At 47.7% G+C, this 23,544-nt stretch overlaps 1 protein-coding gene across 1 annotated transcript; it reads left to right on the top strand.

Moving 5' to 3' along the window:
- The first annotated feature begins 21,677 nt into the window (after positions 1 to 21,677).
- Positions 21,678 to 23,019, top strand: LOC125534535 (cationic peroxidase SPC4). The gene has a single exon (XM_048697732.2). The coding sequence runs from the start codon at positions 21,757 to 21,759 to the stop codon at positions 22,780 to 22,782; it is 1,026 nt and encodes a 341-aa protein (XP_048553689.1). The 5' UTR covers positions 21,678 to 21,756; the 3' UTR covers positions 22,783 to 23,019.
- Positions 23,020 to 23,544: the final 525 nt, after the last annotated feature.

The following is a 23,544-nucleotide window of genomic DNA, read 5'->3' as shown; positions in this document are numbered from 1 at the left end:
CCCGATGCAAGTACTAAAATTTAAGGTGTACATAGTCACTGCTCGCGGACACGCCCGGACGCTTCCGCGGACGTTGTTTGAGGGGCCATATTTAACATATTCGACTATAGATGCCCGCCGGGATAACCTAACATCGAACGGTGCCAGCATATGATGTACGTGTGTCATCTGTGTGCCCGGTCTACCCTTTGTTGCCAAGCGAAATGAAAGCGAGATTCAACTAATTAAGTACTTCCGTTTCAAAATAAGAACTTGGATATCACCATCATATCCACTCACACTGCTTGGAAAAATGCATGTCATGTCCACTACTTTGCCCCCTTTCAGTGTGAAGGCGCGCCTCCGGTGCATTTACAAATAGTACTATAAACCTACTTGCAGTTGCAGAACAGTTTTTTATTTATTTTATAAAGAATGTTTTGATTAATTCATATTGTAGGATCGAGTGAATACAGAGTATTATGAGCGACATCTTGTCTCTGTATATTTAAGATGCACACAATCAAAGCTACCAGTTTGACATAATAAAAAAGGCATTTCCCAACATTAATTATATTTATATTAGACCAAAACTATACCTATGTCGATGTAGGTAGTAGGCCGATTCGAAGATTATGTTGTCACCCATGTCAGTAAAGCCTCTCTGACCATTCGCTCTAATCACATGCACACCGCCTGGAATAACGGCAGGTAGATTTTTGGAGATTAGCTTTCTACTCCCTCCTTCCATCTATATAGGGCCTAATGCGTTTTTCAAGGCTAACTTTGACCAAATGTTAGAGCAACAATATATGACATGCAATTTACACAAAGCATGTCCTCAAATTCGTATGTGAAAGGAGATTTCAATGATATAATTTTTACATTATGCATGTCATGTACTATTAATCTTGTCAATAGTCAAAAGCCGTTTTGAAAAACGCATTAGGCCCTATATAGATGGAAGGAGGGAGTAGTCTAGTCAAATCAACTAACAAACATAACGTACAAAAGAATTATTAACGTAACCATAGCTTATCAAAACACTAATACTAATGAGGACCGACCGACCCCATATTAGAGGTTATCCACTTGATCATCACAAACTAAACAGATAAGGATAAGAAGCAATGCATGATTACAAAGCATGCATGAGTGCAAATCATGCATGCCCTTAATTAGTTAGGACAAAATAGGATGGGACACATTACTATAATTAACATAATGAAGGTATAGAGGGGCTTTTTTTTTAACACGGTAAAGACGTAGGCGTTCATGCATATGCACGCTTACCCTTCTGAATGTGCGCATGCATGTCCTATTCTTATGAGAGCTTCGAGAAACTGAGCCGGTACATCATCTTGAGATTGACGAAGTCGTCACAAAAGCCTTCATAGTCAGCATAAACGTCTCCTCCTAAACACATGTGCGCGGAAAACCTGAAATAAAATCAGAAAAATGCGATCACTAATGCCAAGACTAGGAGTTGAACCCGGGTGGGTTGGTTGTGTCACAAGGAACTTAACCATATGAGTTGCACTCACTTCGTCCGGGTTTATAATTACAAAAATCAATTTTGAGGTCGAAAATTAATGCACTTTCACAGTGAAACCGACTTCTCTATACAATTTTCGAAACTTGAGGACTCGAGACAGCATATAATTTGCAGTGTCAAGGAAATACCAAGAACCAAAGTCCCTTCCTAGTAACTACCTTGTTCAGGACAAAACCCGAAAGGCGGAATCCACTGATAGTGTATTAGAGCCTGATACATCGCCCAACAACCGCGGCCGGAATCATGGCATATTCGCCAATTTGTTCAATCAGATCGATGCATACGTGGCTTATCCATTCTTTCTCTAAACCAGTGTGAAGGCGTGCCCTTCACCCACTTGCAATGCAGCGACCGTGTAGTTTGACCAGCATACATACGTATGATTTGGGCAAAAACTACTTTATATTATGAGTTTTCAGGCGAGAGTGGAGAATATTTATGATTCAACAAAAGACTTTAGGAACCTTCCTGGGAGACGCGTACCGCTCTAGATTACCACAACGATTTTTATTTTGAAGATACCACAACGAATATATTGACATGTTATTTTTTTTTCTTTTTTGCGGACAATAATGAGATGTTAGTTGTTAGCTCTATCAACTGGTCAAGTAGAGAGACTTGATATTCTTTTTGTTTTTGGCGGGGAAGAGAGAGTTGAGATCTTAGTTTTTTTTTTAGAAAAAAGAGGATGACCCCCGGCCTTTGCCTCTAGGCGATGCATACAACCACTTTATTAATTATTTTCAGAAAACCTTACAAAGCCATACAACAGTAAGACTAAAACTACCGTCTAAGCAACAAACTGTCGCTACACCTATCCAGTTGATGAAGGGGCGCATATAGCCTGAGCCTAATACCAAACAGACATCGCAGCCAAGCCTAACATCTAAGACCTGAGACCCCAACGTAGCCACTTGCCGACTTTGGGGCACACACTGGTCCGGCGTGCTCTCAGAGGCCGCCGTCGCCAACTGCCACCGCTCCATCTTCAGAACTGTATTGATGCATCAACCTTACTCGGTGTAGCTATCGTCGACGCCACGACGGCGCCCAACGACACCTCCTCCCTGCGCGCAAACAACTGAGCACGTCGCGGTCGCCACAGATACACCTCAGCGCCATGCTGCAAAGTACCACCAGCCAACACAACTTGAAGTCCATGGAAAATCTGTCATGCGTAGCATCTGCCGACCAGACATAACAAATCGTAGCACCTGCCGGTCAGGCATGACTTGACATCTCCACTGAAGCTCCGTGCATGACGAAGCCGCTCCACCTCCTGCCTTCGACTTCCAGCACTGCTCCACAAATGATGCTTCCAAGAGAGAAACGACACCGCAATGCCGCCATCGTCCGATCTGGAACACCAGATCCTAGGGTTTCCCTCAGAGCAGCACGAGTGGGTCGATAGTAGTTACACGACGATGCCTTCATCAAGGTAACGGCGTAGAACGCCGCCATCGCCTGCCGTCGGCTCGGTTTTCACCAGCAACCATGTCTCCTGAAAGTGCAACTATCCCTAGGTGGTTTTGGTAATTCATAACAACATATAGCTCATTGAGCTAATGCTATTTCAAGATGATTATTTCAGGAAAGCTCAATGATTGGCATGGCATGAATGTGAAAGTGGAACCCTCAAAATGCTAAAGACAAAGGATTGGCTCAAGCTCAAAAGCTCAAGACTCTTCATTTTATATTTTAGTGATCCAAGATCACATTGAGTCCATAGGAAAAGCCAATACTATCAAGGAGGGATGATGTGTTGCTTAATGAGCCTCTTGCTTCATGTGCTTAGTGATATGCTCCAAAACCCTCAACTACTTTCCCATATCCACATATGACCTAAACCCTAAGCCAAACTCGGTCCTACCGATTCTTCCTATCCGGCGCCACCGAGTTTTCACTTGTCATTAGCCACTGCCAAACCCTAGCAATTCGGTTCTACCGATAAGGATCTCGGTCTCACTGAGATGGGGTTGCAAACTCTCTGTTTCCCTTTCGTAACTTTTCGGTCCCACCGAAAGAGCGAATCGGTCCCACCGAGATTGCAATGTAAACTCAGTGTTTCCCCTTTGTAACTTTTCGGTCTCACCGAGTTCCACTCGGTCTCACCGAAAGAGCAAATCGGTCCCATAGAGTTTGCCTGACCAACTCTCTGGTTAGCTAATTACCAAATTCGGTCTCACCGAGTTTGTGTAATCGGTCTCACCGAGATTACGTTATGCCCAAACCCCAACCATATCGGTCCTACCGAGTTGCATGTCAGTCCCACCGAAAATCTCTAACGGTCACTAGGTTTACATTTTCGGTCCGACCGAGTTTATTGATTCGGTCCCACCGAGATTGGAAAACTGTGTAACGGTTGGATTTTGTGTGGAGGCTATATATACCCCTCCACCTTCTTCTCATTCGAGGAGAGAGCAATCAGAACACACACACCATTCCAACTCATATGTTATGAGAGAGAACCACCTACTCATGTGTTGAGACCAAGACATTCCATTCCTACCATATGAATCTTGATCTCTAGCCTTCCCAAGTTGCTTTCCACTCAAATCTTCTTTTCACCAAATCCAAATCCTATGAGAGAGAGTTGAGTGTTGGGGAGACTATCATTTGAAGCACAAGAGCAAGGAGTTCATTACCTACACACCATTTGTTACTTCTTGGAGAGTGGTGTCTCCTAGATTGGCTAGGTGTCACTTGGGAGCCTCCGACAAGATTGTGGAGTTGAACCAAGGAGTTTGTAAGGGCAAGGAGATCGCCTACTTCGTGAAGATCTACCGCTAGTGAGGCAAGTCCTGTGTGGGCGATGGCCATGGTGGGATAGACAAGGTTGCTTCTTCGTGGACCCTTTGTGGGTGGTTGCTTCTTCGTGGACCCTTCGTGGGTGGAGCCCTGTGTGGACTCGCGCAACTGTTACCCTTGGGTGGAGCCCTGTGTGGACTCGCGCAACCGTTACCCTTCGTGGGTTGAAGTCTCCATCAACGTGGATGTAGGATAGCACCACCTATCCGAACCATGGGAAAAACATCCGTGTCTCCAATTGCGTTTGAATTCTCCAAACCCTTCCCTTTACATTCTTGCAAGTTGCATGCTTTACTTTCCGTTGCCTATATACTCTTTGCATGCTTGCTTGAATTATGTGGTGATTGCTTGACTTGTCCTAAATTAGCTAAAATCTGCCAAGAACTAAAATTGGGAAAAGGTTAAGTTTTTATTTGGTCAAGTAGTCTAATCACCCCCCCTCTAGACATACTTTCGATCCTACAAGTGGTATCAGAGCTTTGGTCTCCATTTGCTTTGATCTCCATAGCTTTTGGTGGTCATAGCCTTGGTTTCACAACCTAGGAGAGTATGGAGTCTAGCGAGGGAAATTATCACAGTAGAGGTCCTTACTTTGATGGTACTAATTTTGCTAGTTGGAAGCATAAAATGAAAATGCATATTCTTGGACATAACCCCGCCGTTTGGGCTATTGTGTGTGTTGGTTTGCAAGGTGACTTCTTTGATGGGAGAGAACCGAACCGTGAAGCTACCATGGATGAGTTGAAGATGTTGCAATACAATGCTCAAGCTTGTGATATTCTCTTCAACGGATTGTGCCCCAAAGAATTCAACAAAATCAGCTGCCTTGAGAATGCGAAGGAAATTTGGGACACTTTGATTGATATGCACGAAGGTACCGACTCCGTCAAGGAATCCAAGTTGGATGTGCTTTAAAGCCAACTTGACAAGTTCAAGATGAAGGATGGTGAAGGTGTCGCTGAAATGTACTCTAGGCTTGCTCTCATCACAAATGAGATTGCCGGCTTAGGAAGTGAAGAGATGACCGATAAATTCATCATCAAGAAGATTCTAAGAGCCTTGGATGAAAAATATGATACCGTGTGCACATTGATCCAAATGATGCCCAATTACAAAGATCTCAAGCCAACGGAGGTGATTGGAAGAATTGTTGCTCATGAGATGTCACTTAAGGATAAAGATGAACTTCACAACAAATCAAGTGGTGCCTATAAAGCCTCATGTGAAGCCCCTACATTATCAAGTGAGAAACAAGACTTCAATGAAGAATTGAGCTTAATGGTGAAGAACTTCAACAAGTTCTACAAGAGTAGAAGCAAAGATAGAAGCTCCAAGTCAAGGTCCTACAATGACAAAAGATCTTCTAGTCGAGAGCGAAACTGCTACAATTGTGGAAGACCCGGACACTATTTCAATGAGTGTACGGCTCCCTACAAGAGAAGAGAAGATTCTCCAAAAAGAAGAAGAAAAGGATCACCACCAAGAGAGAGAAGGAGTAGAGATGATCGTTATGAACGAAGATACTCACGGAGAAGCAAGGATTCGGAAAGGAAGGAAAAATCATCAAGAAGCTACACCAGACGAAGACATCAAGCTCATGTTGGTGAATGGGTATCCGGCTCCGACTCCGACAGCCACTCCGAGAGAAGTTATTACTCCGGCTCTGAAGATACTCAAGATGAAGGTGTTGCCGGTCTAGCACTTGTGTCAACCAACTCCTACGACATATTTGACTCACCAAATGAAGGAATTGGAAGATGCTTCATGGCCAAAGGTCCTAAGGTAACACACCCCGAGTATGTTGATTTCAATAGTGATGAAGATGACTTGTTAGGTGATGATTTGCTTGGTGACAACTCTAGTGATGAATACTATGATGAAATGTCAATTAAACATGCTAATCAAGATAAAATGAATGACAATGATAAGGAGAAGATTGAGGCCCTAACTAAAGAACTAAACACTCTTAAGTTAGCTCATGAAACCATCTTCGAAGATCATCGAGAACTTTTAAGAGCTCATGAGAAATTACGCTTTGAAAAGCTCAATCTTTAGCAAGAGCATGAGTTCTTAAAAGCAATCAATGATGATCTCCGCAAGAAAAGTTCTTCTTACATTGCCAAGCGTTTACTCTTATCCACTTACATGCCTCAAGTCAAGTCTAGTAACAAGAAAGATTCTTCCTCTAGCAATAACAATGATCATGCTAAATCCAATATTGTTGCTTCTAGTAGTTCTCTTGATTCCACTAATGATTCTCTTAGCCAAGTTACACTTGAGCAAGAAAATAGCTTATTGAAGGGAATTATAGAGAAAGGAGTGTACAAAAGCCTTGCCGGGAGTAAGCAATTCAAGGAAATCGTGCGCAAGCAAGGAATGCACCGGAAGAATCAAGGTGTTGGTTTTGAACGAAAGTTCAATGCCAATGGAGTTGAGTGGGAAGAAGATCAATACCCCAAGACAAAGTTTGTCCCCCAACAAGAGAAGTATACTTCTTTCAAGGGGACACAAGCTCAAGATGATCTTCCACCACAAGACTACAAGCAAGAAGGCAAGGACAAGCTTCAAGAGGAAATTGATGCATTTGAAGAAGCTCCAAAGACCTTAGTCAAGTGGATTCCCAAGACTACTTCAAGTTCCACTTCATCAAGTATGACTACAACTCCAAGGATTCCCATCAAGATGGTGTGGATCCAAAAGAAGAAGAACTAGAGAGTTCTTGAGGGTGACTCCGCCAACATACTTCACTCTTATCATTTTGGCAAGAACAAGTGCAATCAACTTCCACATCTTGCACTAGTTCAAGGAGTCACAAACCCTCTTGTTGGTAAGACAAGGGACAAGGTAACCTAAAAGTTTTCATGGACATCATCTTTTGTGCGCATCACTCTATGTCTATGGATATCCCTGTTTGTTCCTTGTGGGACTAACCCATGTAGGTATTGAAAGTGCAATTCACTCAAATGGATAGCTCCAAGAGATCTACATCAACATTGAGCATCCACATCTTCAATATCTACATGAAGTCATCATCGACAAAACCCAAGGCTAGTTCATCCCTCTTAGGGGGGATATCACATCTAGGGGGAGCTTTACTCTAAGACTTGAGCTAAAGCAACTCTAAAGATGTGAACAAAACAATGCTTTATGTAAAAGTGGTAACCCCACTTGAGCTTAAACGATGAGTATGACCTATGATCAAGTGTTCTCATTTGACTCCTAAGTCAATATACTCATATATAGATGACCTAGTCATCGCAAATTGCTTGATAGATGCTAGAATTGGTTCTGCATGCCTTGCCACATATTTCATTTGCCATCTTATTGTGTGAGCATGCTGGTTGCATATTTTACTCATTCGAGGACATCCACTTGTTGTTTTGATTGTTTGGTTTTATCGTCTTTTGCCAAGTGGATGGACAAGAATGCCTAAGAACCCCCTCTAGCTATCTATGCTTTTCTTGTCTCAAACTCTATTCATGCTGCATCACAAAATTTGATCAAGTCAGATTCGAACCATTCTGTGTGAGGAGCGCTCGGAGTCCCCAATTCGTCATAGACTTAAACTTCCAAAACCTCTTTATGATTCTCGGTCTGACCGATACTCCACCTTCGGTCCTACCGAGATCATTAAGTTGATCTAGGTTTTCGATCTCGGTGCAACTGATTTGAACCTTTCGGTCACACCGAGTTTCAGTAACTGCTTGCAGTTATGAATCTCGGTGCCACCGAGTTGTTCCACTCGGTCACACTGACAGGGTCGGGCTATATATAGTCACGGGCAAAATTTTGGAAATTTCTCCGAACCCCTTCGCCCGCGCGATAGCCTGCTCTGCCCTCGTGGTCTCCGGATCATCTTCTCGCCGCCAACAGCCTCCAGTCGCTGGTCTCCGTCGCCGTCAACGGGAATTCTGCCCCGCCGTTGCCGCCGTAGCAAGTCTCCGCCGAACTAGGGTATGGACTTGATCACAGTGCTATTCCCCGTCCAATCCCTAGCACATTGTGTTCTTAATGATTATTGCCACGATTGAAACACTCCTATCCAGTCAAAACACCCGTAGATTAGGTTTGATTCGAAAATTTTAGGTTTAGGTTTCCGCCGAAACCATCTCGGACCCACCGAGTTGAAAAACTCGGTCCCACCGATTTGGCTCTTGCCATTGCACAAGTGAGACTCGGTCTGACCGAGAATTACTTATCGGTGTGACCGATTTTTGAACTCAATGAAACCCTAGCAGTCTCGGTGCCACCGAACTATGACTCGGTCCTACCGAGTTCACTAGTTTAGGATCCAAAACTGCTTCGGTATCACCGAGTTTGAAAATCGGTAGATCCGAGATGATTTCAGTGGGAAACTAAAACTAAGTTTTTGGATCATTCTTTTGCAAAAATCTCTGCATTTTGTGATGCTCATCTTTTCTATCTCATCTACAATCTATTCACAGGGTCAGCAGTCAGTTTGCAGCATGTCTGATCAAAGTGATAGCCGAAATATGTCAGAGCAGCAAGTGGTGATGAGTGAGGGCACTAGTCCCTCCAGTTCATCTGATGAAGGCAGCAGGAGCACTCCTAGCAATTTGCCAAAGGCTGCCATGAGACAAAGGAAGAAGAGGACTTCAGATTCCGAAGAAGAGGACTATGTGGCAGAGGAAGAGGCCACTTCCAAGAGAGTTGAGCCAGCTCAAGGCACTAAGCCTGGTCTGAAAATCAAAAGGCCAGCAGGCAGGCAGCCAATGTCAAAGGCCAGAATGTCAACTGAGAAGCCCATAGAGCTAGTTGCAGCTGAGGGCAAGAAAAGGAAGGAAAGGGTGAAGAAGACTGTGGCTAGAGTGCTTGGCAAAGCTTCCATCATGGAAGAAGAAGAGGAAGAAGAGGTAGCTGCACCAGCGCCCAAGGCACCCAAGCTAATGGGAGATGCCATAAAATCAGGGGGAGCTGCTTCCAAGGCCAAGTCAGCTCCAAAGCCAAAGCCTAAGAGAAATACAAGGAGCATTCCTGCAGCTGAGAAGAACAAGGCCCCAGTGCCTGAGACTGTTGCTGAAGAAGAGGAAGATAATGTCCTGAGAAAGCTAAAGCCCAAGATCCCAGACCACAGCGATGCTCATCCTGTGGCTGAGGATATGAAGCTCAGGAGAGATTCAGGGCTGAGGAAATGGAGAGAAGCAGACCCATATGCTTCAAGGAGAAGGACAGCAGTGGACTACATGTTTCACACCAAGGAGCAGCAGGATTTCTATGAGACTATTTTGCTAGATAAGAAGCCAATTGTCTGTGACATGAGATGGGTTGACTGGACCTACATGAGGGAGAATGAGGAACACTACCCAGGAGTATATGACAGCTTTAATGCTTGTGGAGTAGCTGATTTTGTTGGGCAGAAGCTCACAAAGTGGAACGAGGAACTGATCATGCAATTCTACTCCACGGCACACTTTTATCCAGATGGGAGGATCACATGGATGTCTGAGGGTACAAGGTACCAATCCACAGTTGCTGAGTGGGCACAGATCATTAATGCCCCAGAGGAGCAAGATGATGACTTGGATATCTATGCCAAGAAGAAGATGAACCATAACTCCATGTCCAATATGTACAAGGAAATTTCTAATGAAGCTCTTGACACCTTCAAATTTGGGTCTGTGCATTACCTTCTATCAGGACTGCCTACGATCAATTGGATACTAAGGCACACCTTACTGCCCAAGTCTGGAGATCACAAGATGATCAGAGGCCATGCTATCAACTTGCTACATGTGTTTGATGTGCCTCAGAAGTTCAAGGTGATGAGCCTCATAGTGGAAACAATCAAGAGGACTGCAGCAGATCAGAAGAGGAGCTACGGATATGCCCCTCAAATTCAGGAGCTCATCAACTCCAAGATGGGCACGGGCATATATCTATTGGACAAGGAACACCTGCCCATCCGTCCAGATTTCGAGGACAATCAAGTTGTCATGACTGAGAACGAGCCATCATCTGCCCAAGCATACGCGAAGAAGGAGAAGGCGAGGAAGGAGAAAGCTGCCAAGATGCCTACTCAAGAGGAGGCATCTGAGTATTTCTTGAAGACTAAACAAGAGCAGCTTGGTTACTTGATTGCATCCACGCTGAGGATTGAGCAAAGTCTGGCCACCCTAACTCAGAATCAGCAGAGCCTAGAGAGAATCATGGAACAAAAGTTCTATGACCTGGATGTCAAGGTAACGGAAGTTCAGTCTGCAGTGGAGCAGCTCCAGGAGGACATGCAGGAGAGGAGAGGCAGGACTACCACTCATGCCTTTGCCAGAGTGCCACGAGGCCCGAGGTCATCTGCCGTGCCAGTTGCTGACACAAGAGCCACCACCTTAGCACCAGCCACAGCCTCAGTTCCACCAGCTCCAACATCTACTTCAACTCCAACTCCAGCGACTACTTCAGCATCTACCGAAGCCTTCGTCCTTGGAGTGATCCGGACTCCACCACCACCTGAAGATCAAGCCTGAGCGTCGATTTAGCACTATGAATTTTCTAGGAACTTTTTGGTAACTTGTTGCCAAAGGGGGAGAAGATGTATAGATCATAGGCTTCGAGAGAGAGAGAGTGTTGCTTTTCTCTCTCGCTTTATTTGGTGGTTTTTCGAACTTGTTTGCTTTTGAGTGCTTGAGATACTACGTCATTATTTGTGAGACATTGATGATCATGTGTTTGATCATAAGCTACACTTAATGCTTGCTTAGTACTATTATCCTATCTATCTTGTGTGATCATTCGCTTTTCTTGGTGATGAGTGCATGTATTTCATTCTTTTCATTTTGAGCGCTCCACCAAGATGTATGTGACATGGAAGAGTAACCCATGACTCTAACTCTTTGTGCATTTGCAGTCCAAAGCAAATTTTAAATATGCACAAATTTAGGGGGAGCTCTTACTTATCACATACTTCTCAAAGCGACGATATATTTCATGCTTACTATCATTTGTCGAAGCTTTGATCTATATGTTGTCATCAATTACCAAAAAGGGGGAGATTGAAAGTGCAACTATCCCTAGGTGGTTTTGGTAATTCATAACAACATATAGCTCATTGAGCTAATGCTATTCCAAGATGATTATTTCAGGAAAGCTCAATGATTGGCATGGCATGAATGTGAAAGTGGAACCCTCAAAATGCTAAGGACAAAGGATTGGCTCAAGCTCAAAAGCTCAAGACTCTTCATTTTATATTTTAGTGATCCAAGATCACATTGAGTCCATAGGAAAAGCCAATACTATCAAGGAGGGATGAGGTGTTGCTTAATGAGCCTCTTGCTTCATGTGCTTAGTGATATGCTCCCAAACCCTCAACTACTTTCCCATATCCACATATGACCTAAACCCTAAGCCAAACTCGGTCCTACCGATTCTTCCTATCCGGCGCCACCGAGTTTTCACTTGTCATTAGCCACTGCCAAACCCTAGCAATTCGGTTCTACCGATAAGGATCTTGGTCTCACCGAGATGGGGTTGCAAACTATCTGTTTCCCTTTCGTAACTTTTCGGTCCCACCGAAAGAGCGAATCAGTCCCACCGAGATTGCAATGTAAACTCAGTGTTTCCCCTTTGTAACTTTTCGGTCTCACCGAGTTCCACTTGGTCTCACCGAAAGAGAAAATCGGTCCCACCGAGTTTGCCTGACCAACTCTCTGGTTAGCTAATTACCAAATTCGGTCTCGCCGAGTTTGTGTAATCGGTATCACCGAGATTACGTTATGCCCAAACCCTAACCATATCGGTCCTACCGAGTTGCATGTCAGTCCCACCGAAAATCTCTAACGGTCACTAGGTTTACATTTTTGGTCCGACCGAGTTTATTGATTCGGTCCCACCAAGATTGGAAAACTGTGTAACGGTTGGATTTTGTGTGGAGGCTATATATACCCCTCCACCTTCTTCTCATTCGAGGAGAGAGCAATCAGAACACACACACCATTCCAACTCATATGTTCTGAGAGAGAACCACCTACTCATGTGTTGAGACCAAGACATTCCATTCCTACCATATGAATCTTGATCTCTAGCCTTCCCAAGTTGCTTTCCACTCAAATCTTCTTTCCACCAAATCCAAATCCTATGAGAGAGAGTTGAGTGTTGGGGAGACTATCATTTGAAGTACAAGAGCATGGAGTTCATTACCTACACACCATTTGTTACTTCTTGGAGAGTGGTGTCTCCTAGATTGGCTAGGTGTCACTTGGGAGCCTCCGACAAGATTGTGGAGTTGAACCAAGGAGTTTGTAAGGGCAAGGAGATCGCCTACTTCGTGAAGATCTACCGCTAGTGAGGCAAGTCCTGTGTGGGCGATGGCCATGGTGGGATAGACAAGGTTGCTTCTTCGTGGACCCTTTGTGGGTGGTTGCTTCTTCATGGACCCTTCGTGGGTGGAGCCCTGTGTGGACTCGCGCAACCGTTACCCTTGGAGCCCTGTGTGGACTCGCGCAACCGTTACCCTTCGTGGGTTGAAGTCTCCATCAACGTGGATGTAGGATAGCACCACCTATCCGAACCACGGGAAAAACATCCGTGTCTCCAATTGCGTTTGAATTCTCCAAACCCTTCCCTTTACATTCTTGGAAGTTGCATGCTTTACTTTCCGCTGCCTATATACTCTTTGCATGCTTGCTTGAATTATGTCGTGATTGCTTGACTTGTCCTAAATTAGCTAAAATCTGCCAAGAACTAAAATTGGGAAAAGATTAAGTTTTTATTTGGTCAAGTAGTCTAATCACCCCCCTCTAGACATACTTTCGATCCTACATCTCCCCAACTCGCAACTGGAACTAGATGATGGATCTCGAGATCCGATCACCAAGCCTCTGGCTGGCCACCGCCGACAAAGAAGATGACCACCACCACTGGCTACACCGGCCAGAACAGATCTGCCATGGGTGCCGCCAAGCAGTCCATACCAGGCCCTCGAGGCCGCCGCCGATCTAAAGCCAGATGACATGCGGTTGAAGACCGCATTGCGCTGCCGTCCGATCCAGGCCAGCCGCTGCAGCAGCCGCCCGTGGCCCAAGGCAGGGCCGACCGCCGCCGTCGTCGAAGCCAACGTCGTCGCTTCTAGATTGGCCGCACCTCCACACATGTTGGGGCCCCGCCACCCCTGAGACGCAGGAGGGAGGAAGAGCCCCCGCCACCGCCGTCGATGTCCTCCGGTGGCGGCGGGAGGAAGGGAGGAAGATGGGCTAGGCCCCGGCGGCGGCTAGGGTTGGGGAGCCACTCGAGTCGCCCGAGCGGGGGGCGACACGGGGGTGGTGTTCCGTCTATCTAACATTAAGTTGGGAATATTATCATTGAGGAAGAAAGACTTTAGCAACCTTCTGGATAAACCTTCTTGATAGACACGGACCACCCTACAGAGTAAAATGCAACAACCGACCGCATTGAGGGAGAGGAACGTGTCTGCAGAAAACACATATCTACAATTTTCAAACTAATAACATCCTGTCGACGGTAAACTTTAATGATCTGCGGGTGATTACTGAGATCCTTCAACTCTTCGGCCAAGCCTCGGGGGTTCCGTATCATCCTGCAGAAGAGTTCCACTACCTGCATTAGATGTGAGGAGGAAGTGGCTTTCTCGGTAGGGGAGCACTTCCAATGTCAACAGAAATCCTTCCCAATTACGTATCTCGGGCTGCCTCTCTTTCTGTCTTGAGGTTGAGGAGGTAGGACATCATGCCCCTGGTGGACAAGTATTCCAACAAGATCAAATGTTGGAAGCCAAAGTTACTGTCGGCAGCGGGAAGACTTACGCTCGTCAACTCGGTGCTCATGGCTCTACCGATCCACTTCATGGCAGTTTTGCCTCTTCCAATATGGGCCATCAAAATTATCAACAGGAGATGTCGACGTTTCCTATGTAAGGGCGAGGAGGCCATCAGTGGTGGCCACTGCTTGCTGCCATGGGCACAAGTGTGTTCACCCATGGACTACGGTGGGCTTGGAGTTCTTAACCTCATGTGGTTCGGATGGGCTCTCCGATGCCGGTGGTCATGGATGAAATGGGACGAGCACCCCAGGCCGTGGCATTTACTGCCAGACACTACTGAGAAAGCAGTCTCGGTGATGTTCAATGTGGCCTCGGCGATTTCAATAGGAGTGGAGATGGGGCTTCTGCGAGGTTCTGAACAGATAATTGGCTCGCTCAATTGTTGCAACAGCGCCAGCTCTGTTCTCATTTGTCAAAGACTCCGGCTGCTCGGTTCGGGAAGCTCTTCATAATCAATCCTGGATAAGGCTGGTCATAATGGTAGTATCACAGCTAGTATCATGCATGCCAACTAGACAATTTTGGTGAGGTGTCATAGAATTAAATAAAGAAAGAGAAGGTTGAGTATCATATCATGATACTGTATCATAATAAATGCTATGCTACTATGTGTCATGCATGGCAATAAATAAAATACTACATGATACTAATATATGATATTATGCATTAGGGAGATAGTATCATACACTAGTATCACATGCATGATACTAGTATATGATACTCCCAATTACAACCAGCCTAAGGGATATCTCGGGTGGTGTCTTGGCCCTTGTGCAATATTTGTCAGTTTGGGATTTAGAGCATCTCCAGCCGTTGGCCCGCCAGGGGGCGCCTAAAATCGCCCCTGGGCGTGAGCCGGCGCAAAAAATCCGCCTGGGGCCGAGTTGGTCCCCAGCCGTCGGCCCCAGGACCGTCCCCAGGCGCGTTCAAAAAAATTTAAAAATATAGCACACTTCAAAGTTCGTCATATATTACATTAAAAAAGCGGGTTTTTATTACATAATATATATAATTAAAAAAAGAACTAGCTAAAAGCGGAGTAGTCGCCGTCGTCGCCGCCGTCGTCGTCGTCGTCCGGCTTCTCCTCCTTGACGCGGCCGTCCCTGGTGGACCCCTGACCGGCATCACCTATGTGGGCTGGTGGCGGCGGTGTGGCGTCATTGTCGCTGTCCTCGATGATGACGATTCCTCCTTCGTCGCGGCCCCGGCGGCGCTGTGCGAATCGCCGCAGGGCGGCGCACTGGCGCTCCCTCGCGATCTTCAGGGAGTCCGCGCGCGCCCATTCTAGGGCCGCGTCGTCGTCGATCTCGACGTCGCCGCCGTGCTCCGTATTCACCGCGGGGAGGCCCGGCTCCGTCTTCACCGGCGCCAGGCCTGGCTCCGTCTTGGGCTTGACGAAGCGCGGAGCAGGCGACGAGGGGGCGCGCCGGCCGAGCGGCGTTGCGAGTGCGCCGGCCGAGCGGCGTCTCCGCCGCGGGCTCGGCCTTGACGCTGAGCGCCGGACGAGTGTGAGGAAGAGCGGGAGGAGGAGGAAGAAGAGGAGGCGCCGAACCTCCTGGGCAACCATTGCCCGTCGCGTCGGCGGTGAGCCGTGGCCGTGGCGGCCGCCCTCGCCGGGGGGTATGCCAACGGCGGGTCGTTGCCACCCTCGAGGTACGTCAGAACGCCCTCGAGGTACGTCAGAACGCCCTTGAGGGTGCGGCCGGGGACACCCCACCACAGGCGGCGTCCGTCGTTGTTCTTCGGTCCGGGCACCACCGGCGCGCCGTTGGTGGACGCCATCCTCTGCTGCTGTCGGCGTTGGAAGTACGCCGTCCACGCCGGTATGTTGTCGGCGGCGTACTCGGGGAGGGCGAGCTGGGCGTCGGTGAGGGAGGCGCGCACGACGTCGACCTCGTCGGCGAATTAGCCCGGTTTCGCCACGGCGTCGGGCAACGAGGGAATGGGCACTCCCCCGTTGCTGAGTCTCCACCCCGTTGGCCCGGTGCGCATGTCCGGCGGCGCCGGGATGTTCGCCTGGAACAGGAGGCAAGACTCCTGTTCGCGGAGCGAGCGGCGGCCGAAGCCGTTGGCCGCGGCCTCATCTCCGGGGAATCGCTCGGCCATCGGGAGAGGGAGGGAGGGAGAGGGAGTGCTCTGCGGCGGCGCTCGGGAGAGGGAGGGCTCGGCGGCTGCGCTCGGGAGAGGTAGAGGGCGGACTAGGGCTGGTGTGGCTGGTGTGGCCAGAGGCGAGGGAGGCCACCGGCTTATATAGCGGCGCCGCCCCGTGTGTACGCGTGCGAGGGAGGGGAGGCGTCGGCGCGCCGCCTCGTGATGCGCCGCCTGTGAGGAATCAATGGTAAGGCTGACCGGCGGCAGCCTTGCCATTGATTCCCCGCGGGAAACCGAGGTGTTCGGGAAAAAAGACGCGCGGTGTCGCTGACGCGGCGGGCCCATGGCTCTTTCGCGCCAAAACCGCTCGCCCCGGCGCCCCCGAGCGCCCCCAGCGCGTCGGGTTCGGCCTGGGTCCGCCGGCGCTAAATTCGGCCCAGGCCAGCAGAAATCGGGCTCCTGGGGCGCGACTGAGCCGATTTTTTTTGCGCCGGCGCGAAAAAAACGCCTGGGAAGGTCTTTTTGGAGGCGCGGCTGGAGATGCTCTTAGCCACCGATACAGGCCTGCTGGATCAGGCCTGCTGGAAGCTTACTAAGGAGCAAGAGTTCTCGGTCGGTAGTGCGTACAAGATGATGTTCAAGCCTAATATTCGATTTGCTTGCAACAAGCCAATCTGGAGATCCAAAGCACCACCACGGTGCAAGTTTTTTATGTGGTTGGTCGTCCATGGCAAGTGTGTAATGGAAGATAACCTTGCGTGCAGATGTTGGCCAGCGAACCCATCCTTCCCCCTTTATCTGTCAGAGCCTGAAGATTGCACACACCTCTTCATTCACTATCGATTCTCCAGCAGCTGTGGTGTATGTTCAAGTCTTCGACCGGGCCGCAATTCGTTACACCGGATGATTCTGACGGCTGCACAGAGGAGTGGTGGCTGCGTGCGAGGGCCGGTATACCCAAGCCGATGCGCAGAAACTTCGACACCGTGACAATTCTGATGCATTGGAGGCCGTGGAAGAAGAGGAACTCCAGAGTTTTCGATCAGGTGGCGAGCAGTGCTGAAAGAGTTTTAGATTTGTTACGAGAAGACCTAGCGGTGTGGCGTTTAGTGGGCTACATCGCTGACCTAGGCTACTAGCGAGCTTACTTTCTGCCGCGTTTAGGGCCGGCTCATTGTAATTTGGGGTGTGTCAAACTCTGGTTTCCAGTTCTAGTTCGCCTAGACTGCTAACCGCCATGTATTTCTTCTTTTTCCTGTCTAATAAAGATCGGCCGCTGGCCCTTTGATATAGTAGAGCCTGATACATAGCCCAACAACCGCGGCTGGAATCATGGCATATTAGCGAATTTGTTCAGTCAGATCGATACGTATGTGGCTTATCCATTCTTTCTCTAAACCCAGTGTGAAGGCGTGCCCTTCACCCACTTGCAATGCAACGACCGTGTAGTTTGACCAGCATACATACGTATGGTTTGGGACAAAAACTACTGTATATTATGAGTTTTCAGGCGAATAGTGGAGAATATTATGATTGAACAAAGGACTTTAGCAACCTGCCTGGGAGACGCGTACCGCTCTAGAGTACCACAACGATTTTTATTTTGAAGGTACCACAACGAATATATTGACATGTTACTTTTTTCTTTTTTGCAGATAATAATGAGATGTTAGTTGTCTGCTCTATCATCTGGTCAAGTAGAGAGACTTGAAATTCTTTTTGTTTTTGGCGGCGAAGAGAGGGTTGAGATGTTAGTAAAGTGGAGAATATTATCATTGAGGAAGAAAGACTTTAGCAACCTTCTGGATAAACATTCTTGATAGACACGTACCACCCTATAGTATTACAAGAGTAAAATGCAACAACTCACCACATTGAGGGACATATGTGCAGAAAACACGGATCTACAAATTTATGACTGATAACATCCTGTCTTTTTTTTTGAACCGGGTATAACCCCTTTCCATTACTTTGACATAAAGGAAATACAAAGTTTTCCACACTACAGTCACTAAGGAGACAAGAAAGGGGAAAGCGAGTTCAACGCATCCTTGGGAAACCCACTGCAAGCACTCGTCATCGAGCAGCTTACCGTGGGGTGAAAACCCAAGGACACCCAAACATAAACTAGTCCTAAACGGTAATATCCAGCAAGGTTTTACTACATCAAAAGGGCTCACGCAGGAGCAATATGAAAACGCTCACACAGGAGCAGCATGATCACAGACCAAGACCAAGGCGAAAGACCAAAACGAAATTAACATGACCCAGCTCAGGCAACGATCCTCTCCCTCAGTCCTGTGCCATCTCGCCTGAAGTCGCGCAGATCCTCATCATGTTTGATGCGCTGGCTCTTAGCATTTTAGCTTCTCTCTCCATCGCCTCCCGGCCCGTTCCAGTCATCATCCCTGCCCAATAAGAGATGAAGCCACAAGCAGAATAAATCACAGCAAAAAGAGTCTTTAATTTTTTCTGTTCAAAGGTGGCTTGGTTTCGGCAATTCCATATAGCCCAGCACACGGCTGCAAGCACAAATGTGTAAAACTTCCCCCCATCAGGAAGGAAAACATAGCACCACGAAAAATATTGCCATATATTGTTCGGACAAGTGTCCGTACCCAAAACACAACCCACCGTCCTCCAGACCACCCTGGCCACAGGACACATGAAAAACAGATGCTTTGAGGTCTCTCTGTTCCAACAGAAGGAACATTTGGGGTTGCCAACCCATCGTCTTTCAAAGGGATTTTCGCCTGCCAGATCCACCTATAGTTACTACCTGCTATGTTTCTCTCCAGGTAGTCATAAACCAACCTGGTTGTAAATTTATTCTTCTTGCCCAGGTTCCAAACCACTTGATCAGGTTCATCCGACAACGCCCAGGAGTTAACAGTGTTATTGAGTTCATTCCACTGATCTAACAATGCTGCATGAAGCTGTCTCCGGAAGAAGTCATCCCCCACACCATTTCTAAACTTTTTCACCGTGATCACCTGCTTATTACAAATGCTATACAGCATAGGGTATTTCTGCGCCATAGGGAGCTCGTCATGCAAGGAATCCTTCCACACCCTGGCAAGATTTCCCGAATTCATAACCACTTTACGACCGGCTAAATAATATTCTTTTACTTTCATAATAGCCTTCGAGATAGGGGAATCACTAAATTTGCTTTTGACCGATGTTACCGTATCTTTTTCAGGTATTTCGCTCGGATCACTTCTTGCCACAGCCCTTGTTGTGTTTCCAGTTTCCACCACCACTTGGTGAGAAGACTGATGTTCTACTTTCGGAGGTCTTTCACCCCCGGTTCTCCCTTGTTCTTAGATCTACATATCCTGGTCCATTTGACCAGGTGATATCTCTTGCGACCCTCATGTTCTTGCCAGAAGAAGCGCTTACGGTGCTTGTCCAGTTTTTCAATGATCATCTTAGGTAGGAGAAACATGGACATATAAAAGTAGATGATGCTAGTAAGGGAGGAGTTCAGAAGGATAAACCTTCCTCCTGATGAGGCCGCATTGCCTATCCAGGACTCGCAGCAGTGCAGGAATCTTTCATCAGCAAAGTTCCAGTGCAGGCTACGAAGGGTCGAATAGCTGACTGGCACGCCCAAATATTTCATTGGGAAATGACCAATCTGACAATTAAACAGGTCTGCATAGAAGGCTAGCGTATCATCATCCCCTCCAACACATAGGATTTCGCATTTTAGGAAATTAATTTTAAGCCCTGACATGAGTTCAAAGATATAAAGCAACAACTTCAGGTTAATAGCAGCTTTCTTATCGTGCTCCAAGCAAATGACAGTGTCATCTGCATATTGGAGGATGGCTACCCCATCTTTGATAAGGTCCGAAGCCAATCCAGTAAGAAGTTTTTCTTTCTGTGCATTGCGGATCATTTTTGACAGTGTCTCGACTGCCAGGTTGAAGAGAAAGGGGAGTTGGGGTCTCCTTGACGCACCCCCTTTTGGCTTTGGAAATAGGGGCATTTTTCATTATTCAGTTTGACACTGACAGTGCCGTTGTAAAGAATATTTTTAATCCAGCCACACCATGTTGTACCAAAACCTCGATCTCGATGACACTCTAGTACGAATTCCCAATCGATATTGTCATAGGCTTTTCAAAGTCTAATTTCAGCACCACTCCAACTTTTTTTTTCTGGTGTGTATGATGTAGAACTTCATGCAACGTAACGATACCATCCATGATGTTCCTGTGCTTAATGAAAGCATTTTGATGTTTGCTAATCAACTTATCAGCAAAAAGCGCCACCCGGTTATCCAAAACCTTGGTGATAAGATTATAAGGACATCTTAGGAGACATATGGGGCAGTACTGTTGTGTTTTCTTTGCCCCTTTCATCTTTGGAATAAGTGTAATCACCCCATAGTTCAGGCGGGCTATGTCAAGATTGTTCGAATGAAAAGCTTCGAACAAGCGCATGATGTCACTCTTGACAAACTCCCAACAATGCATATAAAACTCTGCTGGAATGTTATCCGGCCCTGGTGCACGGTTACATCCCATCCCAAACAACGCTTTTTTCACTTCTTCTTCTGTGAATTCGCTCGTGAGTGGGATATTATCCTCCTCATTGAGTTTTTCTTCTTCAGACCAGGTTTCACGGGATAAGTGGAACATCTTGCCCCTAGCCGGGCCAAACAGTTCCTTGTAATAGGAGGTTGCATGTTCTAGCAGGTTTTTCGTTCCCTCAATGGTCACCTCCCCCGCTGAGAACGAGTGAATAGTATTTTTCCTCTTCCTACCATTTGCAATCCTGTGATAGAAAGCTGTGTTATTATCTCCTTTGAGCAGTCATCGCTCATTGAATGTTCTAACCAAAACAGCTCTTCCATAACAAGAAGGTCGTTTAGCTCTACACACAAGGAGGTCCTCTCTTCATAAATTTCTGGATCAAGGGGACCACTTTCTTCCAACCTCTCAATCTTGTCTACCGTAAACTTTTTGCGTAAACCACTAATTGGTGGATTACAATGTGTTAGGCATACTTATGACAGTGGGTCCTGCTTTTCACTAACATGGCATAACAACCATATGAATTGGCATATATATAAAAGTTGATCACATATGGAGAACAAAATTGGATCCTTCGCCAATATCAAATGTCACTTTCCCGAAAAAGGTAATTTCAAAATTCACTTTTTTTAAGAAACACAGTACAAATTCACTTGTTGTCATGCAAAGCAACCAAAATTTGTAGAAACATGCATTTGTTTTGGATTGTTGCCATGTAATTACTTTGAATCTTCAAATACTAGAGCAGAGCCGTCTTAAAGAAAGAAAGCCCAACTATGTTCTACATCTCACTGTCATGCTTATCTTTGACTTCCTTTCAGTATTCTTGGCGTGATCCATGCTAGGATTATTTGGACAAATATCTCCACTTGGTTGTTTCCCGCTTAGCTTATAAATAACGGCCATTTTCGCTAGACTTGAGCAAGCCACACGCCTAGCCTTAGCTAGCTAGCTTACTCCACAGTCCACACCCACGCACCTGACCAACTATGGCGATGGCGAGCAGCAGCGGCGGCGCAGGCTCACTGGTTCTGGCCTTCGTTACCGTCGCCGTTCTGCTCTCCCCAGCCCTGTCCGCCCGTCTGGACGGCACCGGCTTCCACTCGGCGACGTGCCCGCAGCTGGAGAGCATCGTGCGGTCCTCCGTGCAGGCGGCGCTCCAGCGTGAGGTGGCGCTCGCCGCCGGCCTGCTCCGCATCTTCTTCCACGACTGCTTCCCACAGGGCTGCGACGCGTCCGTGTACCTCAAGGGCAGCGGCACGGAGCAGGCCATGGGGCCCAACACCACGCTGCAGCCGCGCGCGCTGCAGCTCGTGGAGGACATCCGCGCCAAGGTGCACGCGGCGTGCGGCGCCACCGTGTCGTGCGCCGACATCTCGGCGCTCGCCACCCGCGACGCCGTCGTGCTCTCCGGCGGCCCCAACTACACCGTGCCGCAGGGCCAGTTCGACAGCCTCGCCCCTGCGTCGGCGAACGTCGTCAACGGCCTCCCGTCGCCGGCAACCGCCAGCGTCACCACCCTCGCCCGCGCCTTCAGCGCCAAGGGCCTCCGCGACCTCGCCGACCTGGTGGCGCTCTCCGGCGCCCACACCGTCGGGAGGACGGGCTGCCCGTTCTTCGCCGACCGGGCCCAGCGCATGGACGACACCTTCTCCCGGAGGCTGGCGGCCAACTGCAGCGCCCCCTCGCCCCGGCCACAGAACCTGGACGTGGTGACCCCCGACCTGTTCGACAACGGGTACTACAGGGCGCTGGTGAACAGCCAGGGCGTGTTCACCTCCGACATGGCGCTCATCAAGGACCGCACCACGGCGCCCATCGTGAGGCAGTTCGCGCAGAGCAAGGACGCCTTCTTCGCGCAGTTCGCCAAGTCCATGGCCAAGCTCGCCACCGCGCCGAGGCCCGGCGGGAACGTCGGCGAGATCCGCCGCAGCTGCTTCAGCCGCAACGCCCGGCGCGCCATCGACACCATCGTCGACGCCGGCGAGGAGGAGGGATTCGCGGCTTCTGCCTGATGTCGATCGACAGATTAGCGTGTCTGCGTTTGCTGCTGGTCGTGCGCTAGATAGCATGCACGTGCGTACCAACGTGCATGGCTTCGTGTATGTCGGATGTTAATTTCTGCTTGCGCGTGTGTGTTCCTGCTTTGGCTCTGTAGTGTAATAAGAGACTTCATCAGCGAGTGACCAGGTGCTTGCTTGCTCATGGTTCAACATTTCAATGAAATTTCACCGAAATATTTGTGACTGTAACCTGGAAATTTTGGACCAGAATCAAACTAGTTTCACACAAATTTGAAATTAAGAAAAAATACTAGCATCTACAGTATCAAACTAGCTTCACACCAAAATGCATAAAGTCTTGATCGCAAAAAAAAAACATAAAGTCTTAACACCCCATGAAACCATGATTGTGTTGTCACCCGCAAAAAAAAACATGGTTGTGTCTTGTGCAAGTGGTGCACATCGTCATCACATGCCCGGCGTAAGTCGACCAGAATCGAAAGAGATGGACACGCCAGCCAGAGCCTTGGTTTCTCAAGTCTAAACAGAATGGTCGGAGAGATTGTGTAGTTTTTTTTTTGCGACGATGACAAATCATCATTTGCAATCTTATTCATCAATGGTGACCGGTTGACAATATTGATGTCATTCAAAGATTCAGGCATTCCAAAAAAAGCATGCCAAATCCAAGTCTCTTGATCGGCCACTGCTTCAAGGATTATAGTGGAACCTTTTTTTGGCCATGGAATTGTCCATGCCATGGCTTTGGACAAT

The sequence above is a fragment of the Triticum urartu genome, chromosome 2A (assembly GCF_056163025.1).
Source record: "Triticum urartu cultivar PI428250 chromosome 2A, HENAU_Tu73, whole genome shotgun sequence".
Taxonomy (NCBI): Eukaryota; Viridiplantae; Streptophyta; class Magnoliopsida; order Poales; family Poaceae; genus Triticum; species Triticum urartu.
Note: the sequence above shows the minus strand (reverse complement) of the source record. Positions and strands in the feature narration are given on the sequence as shown.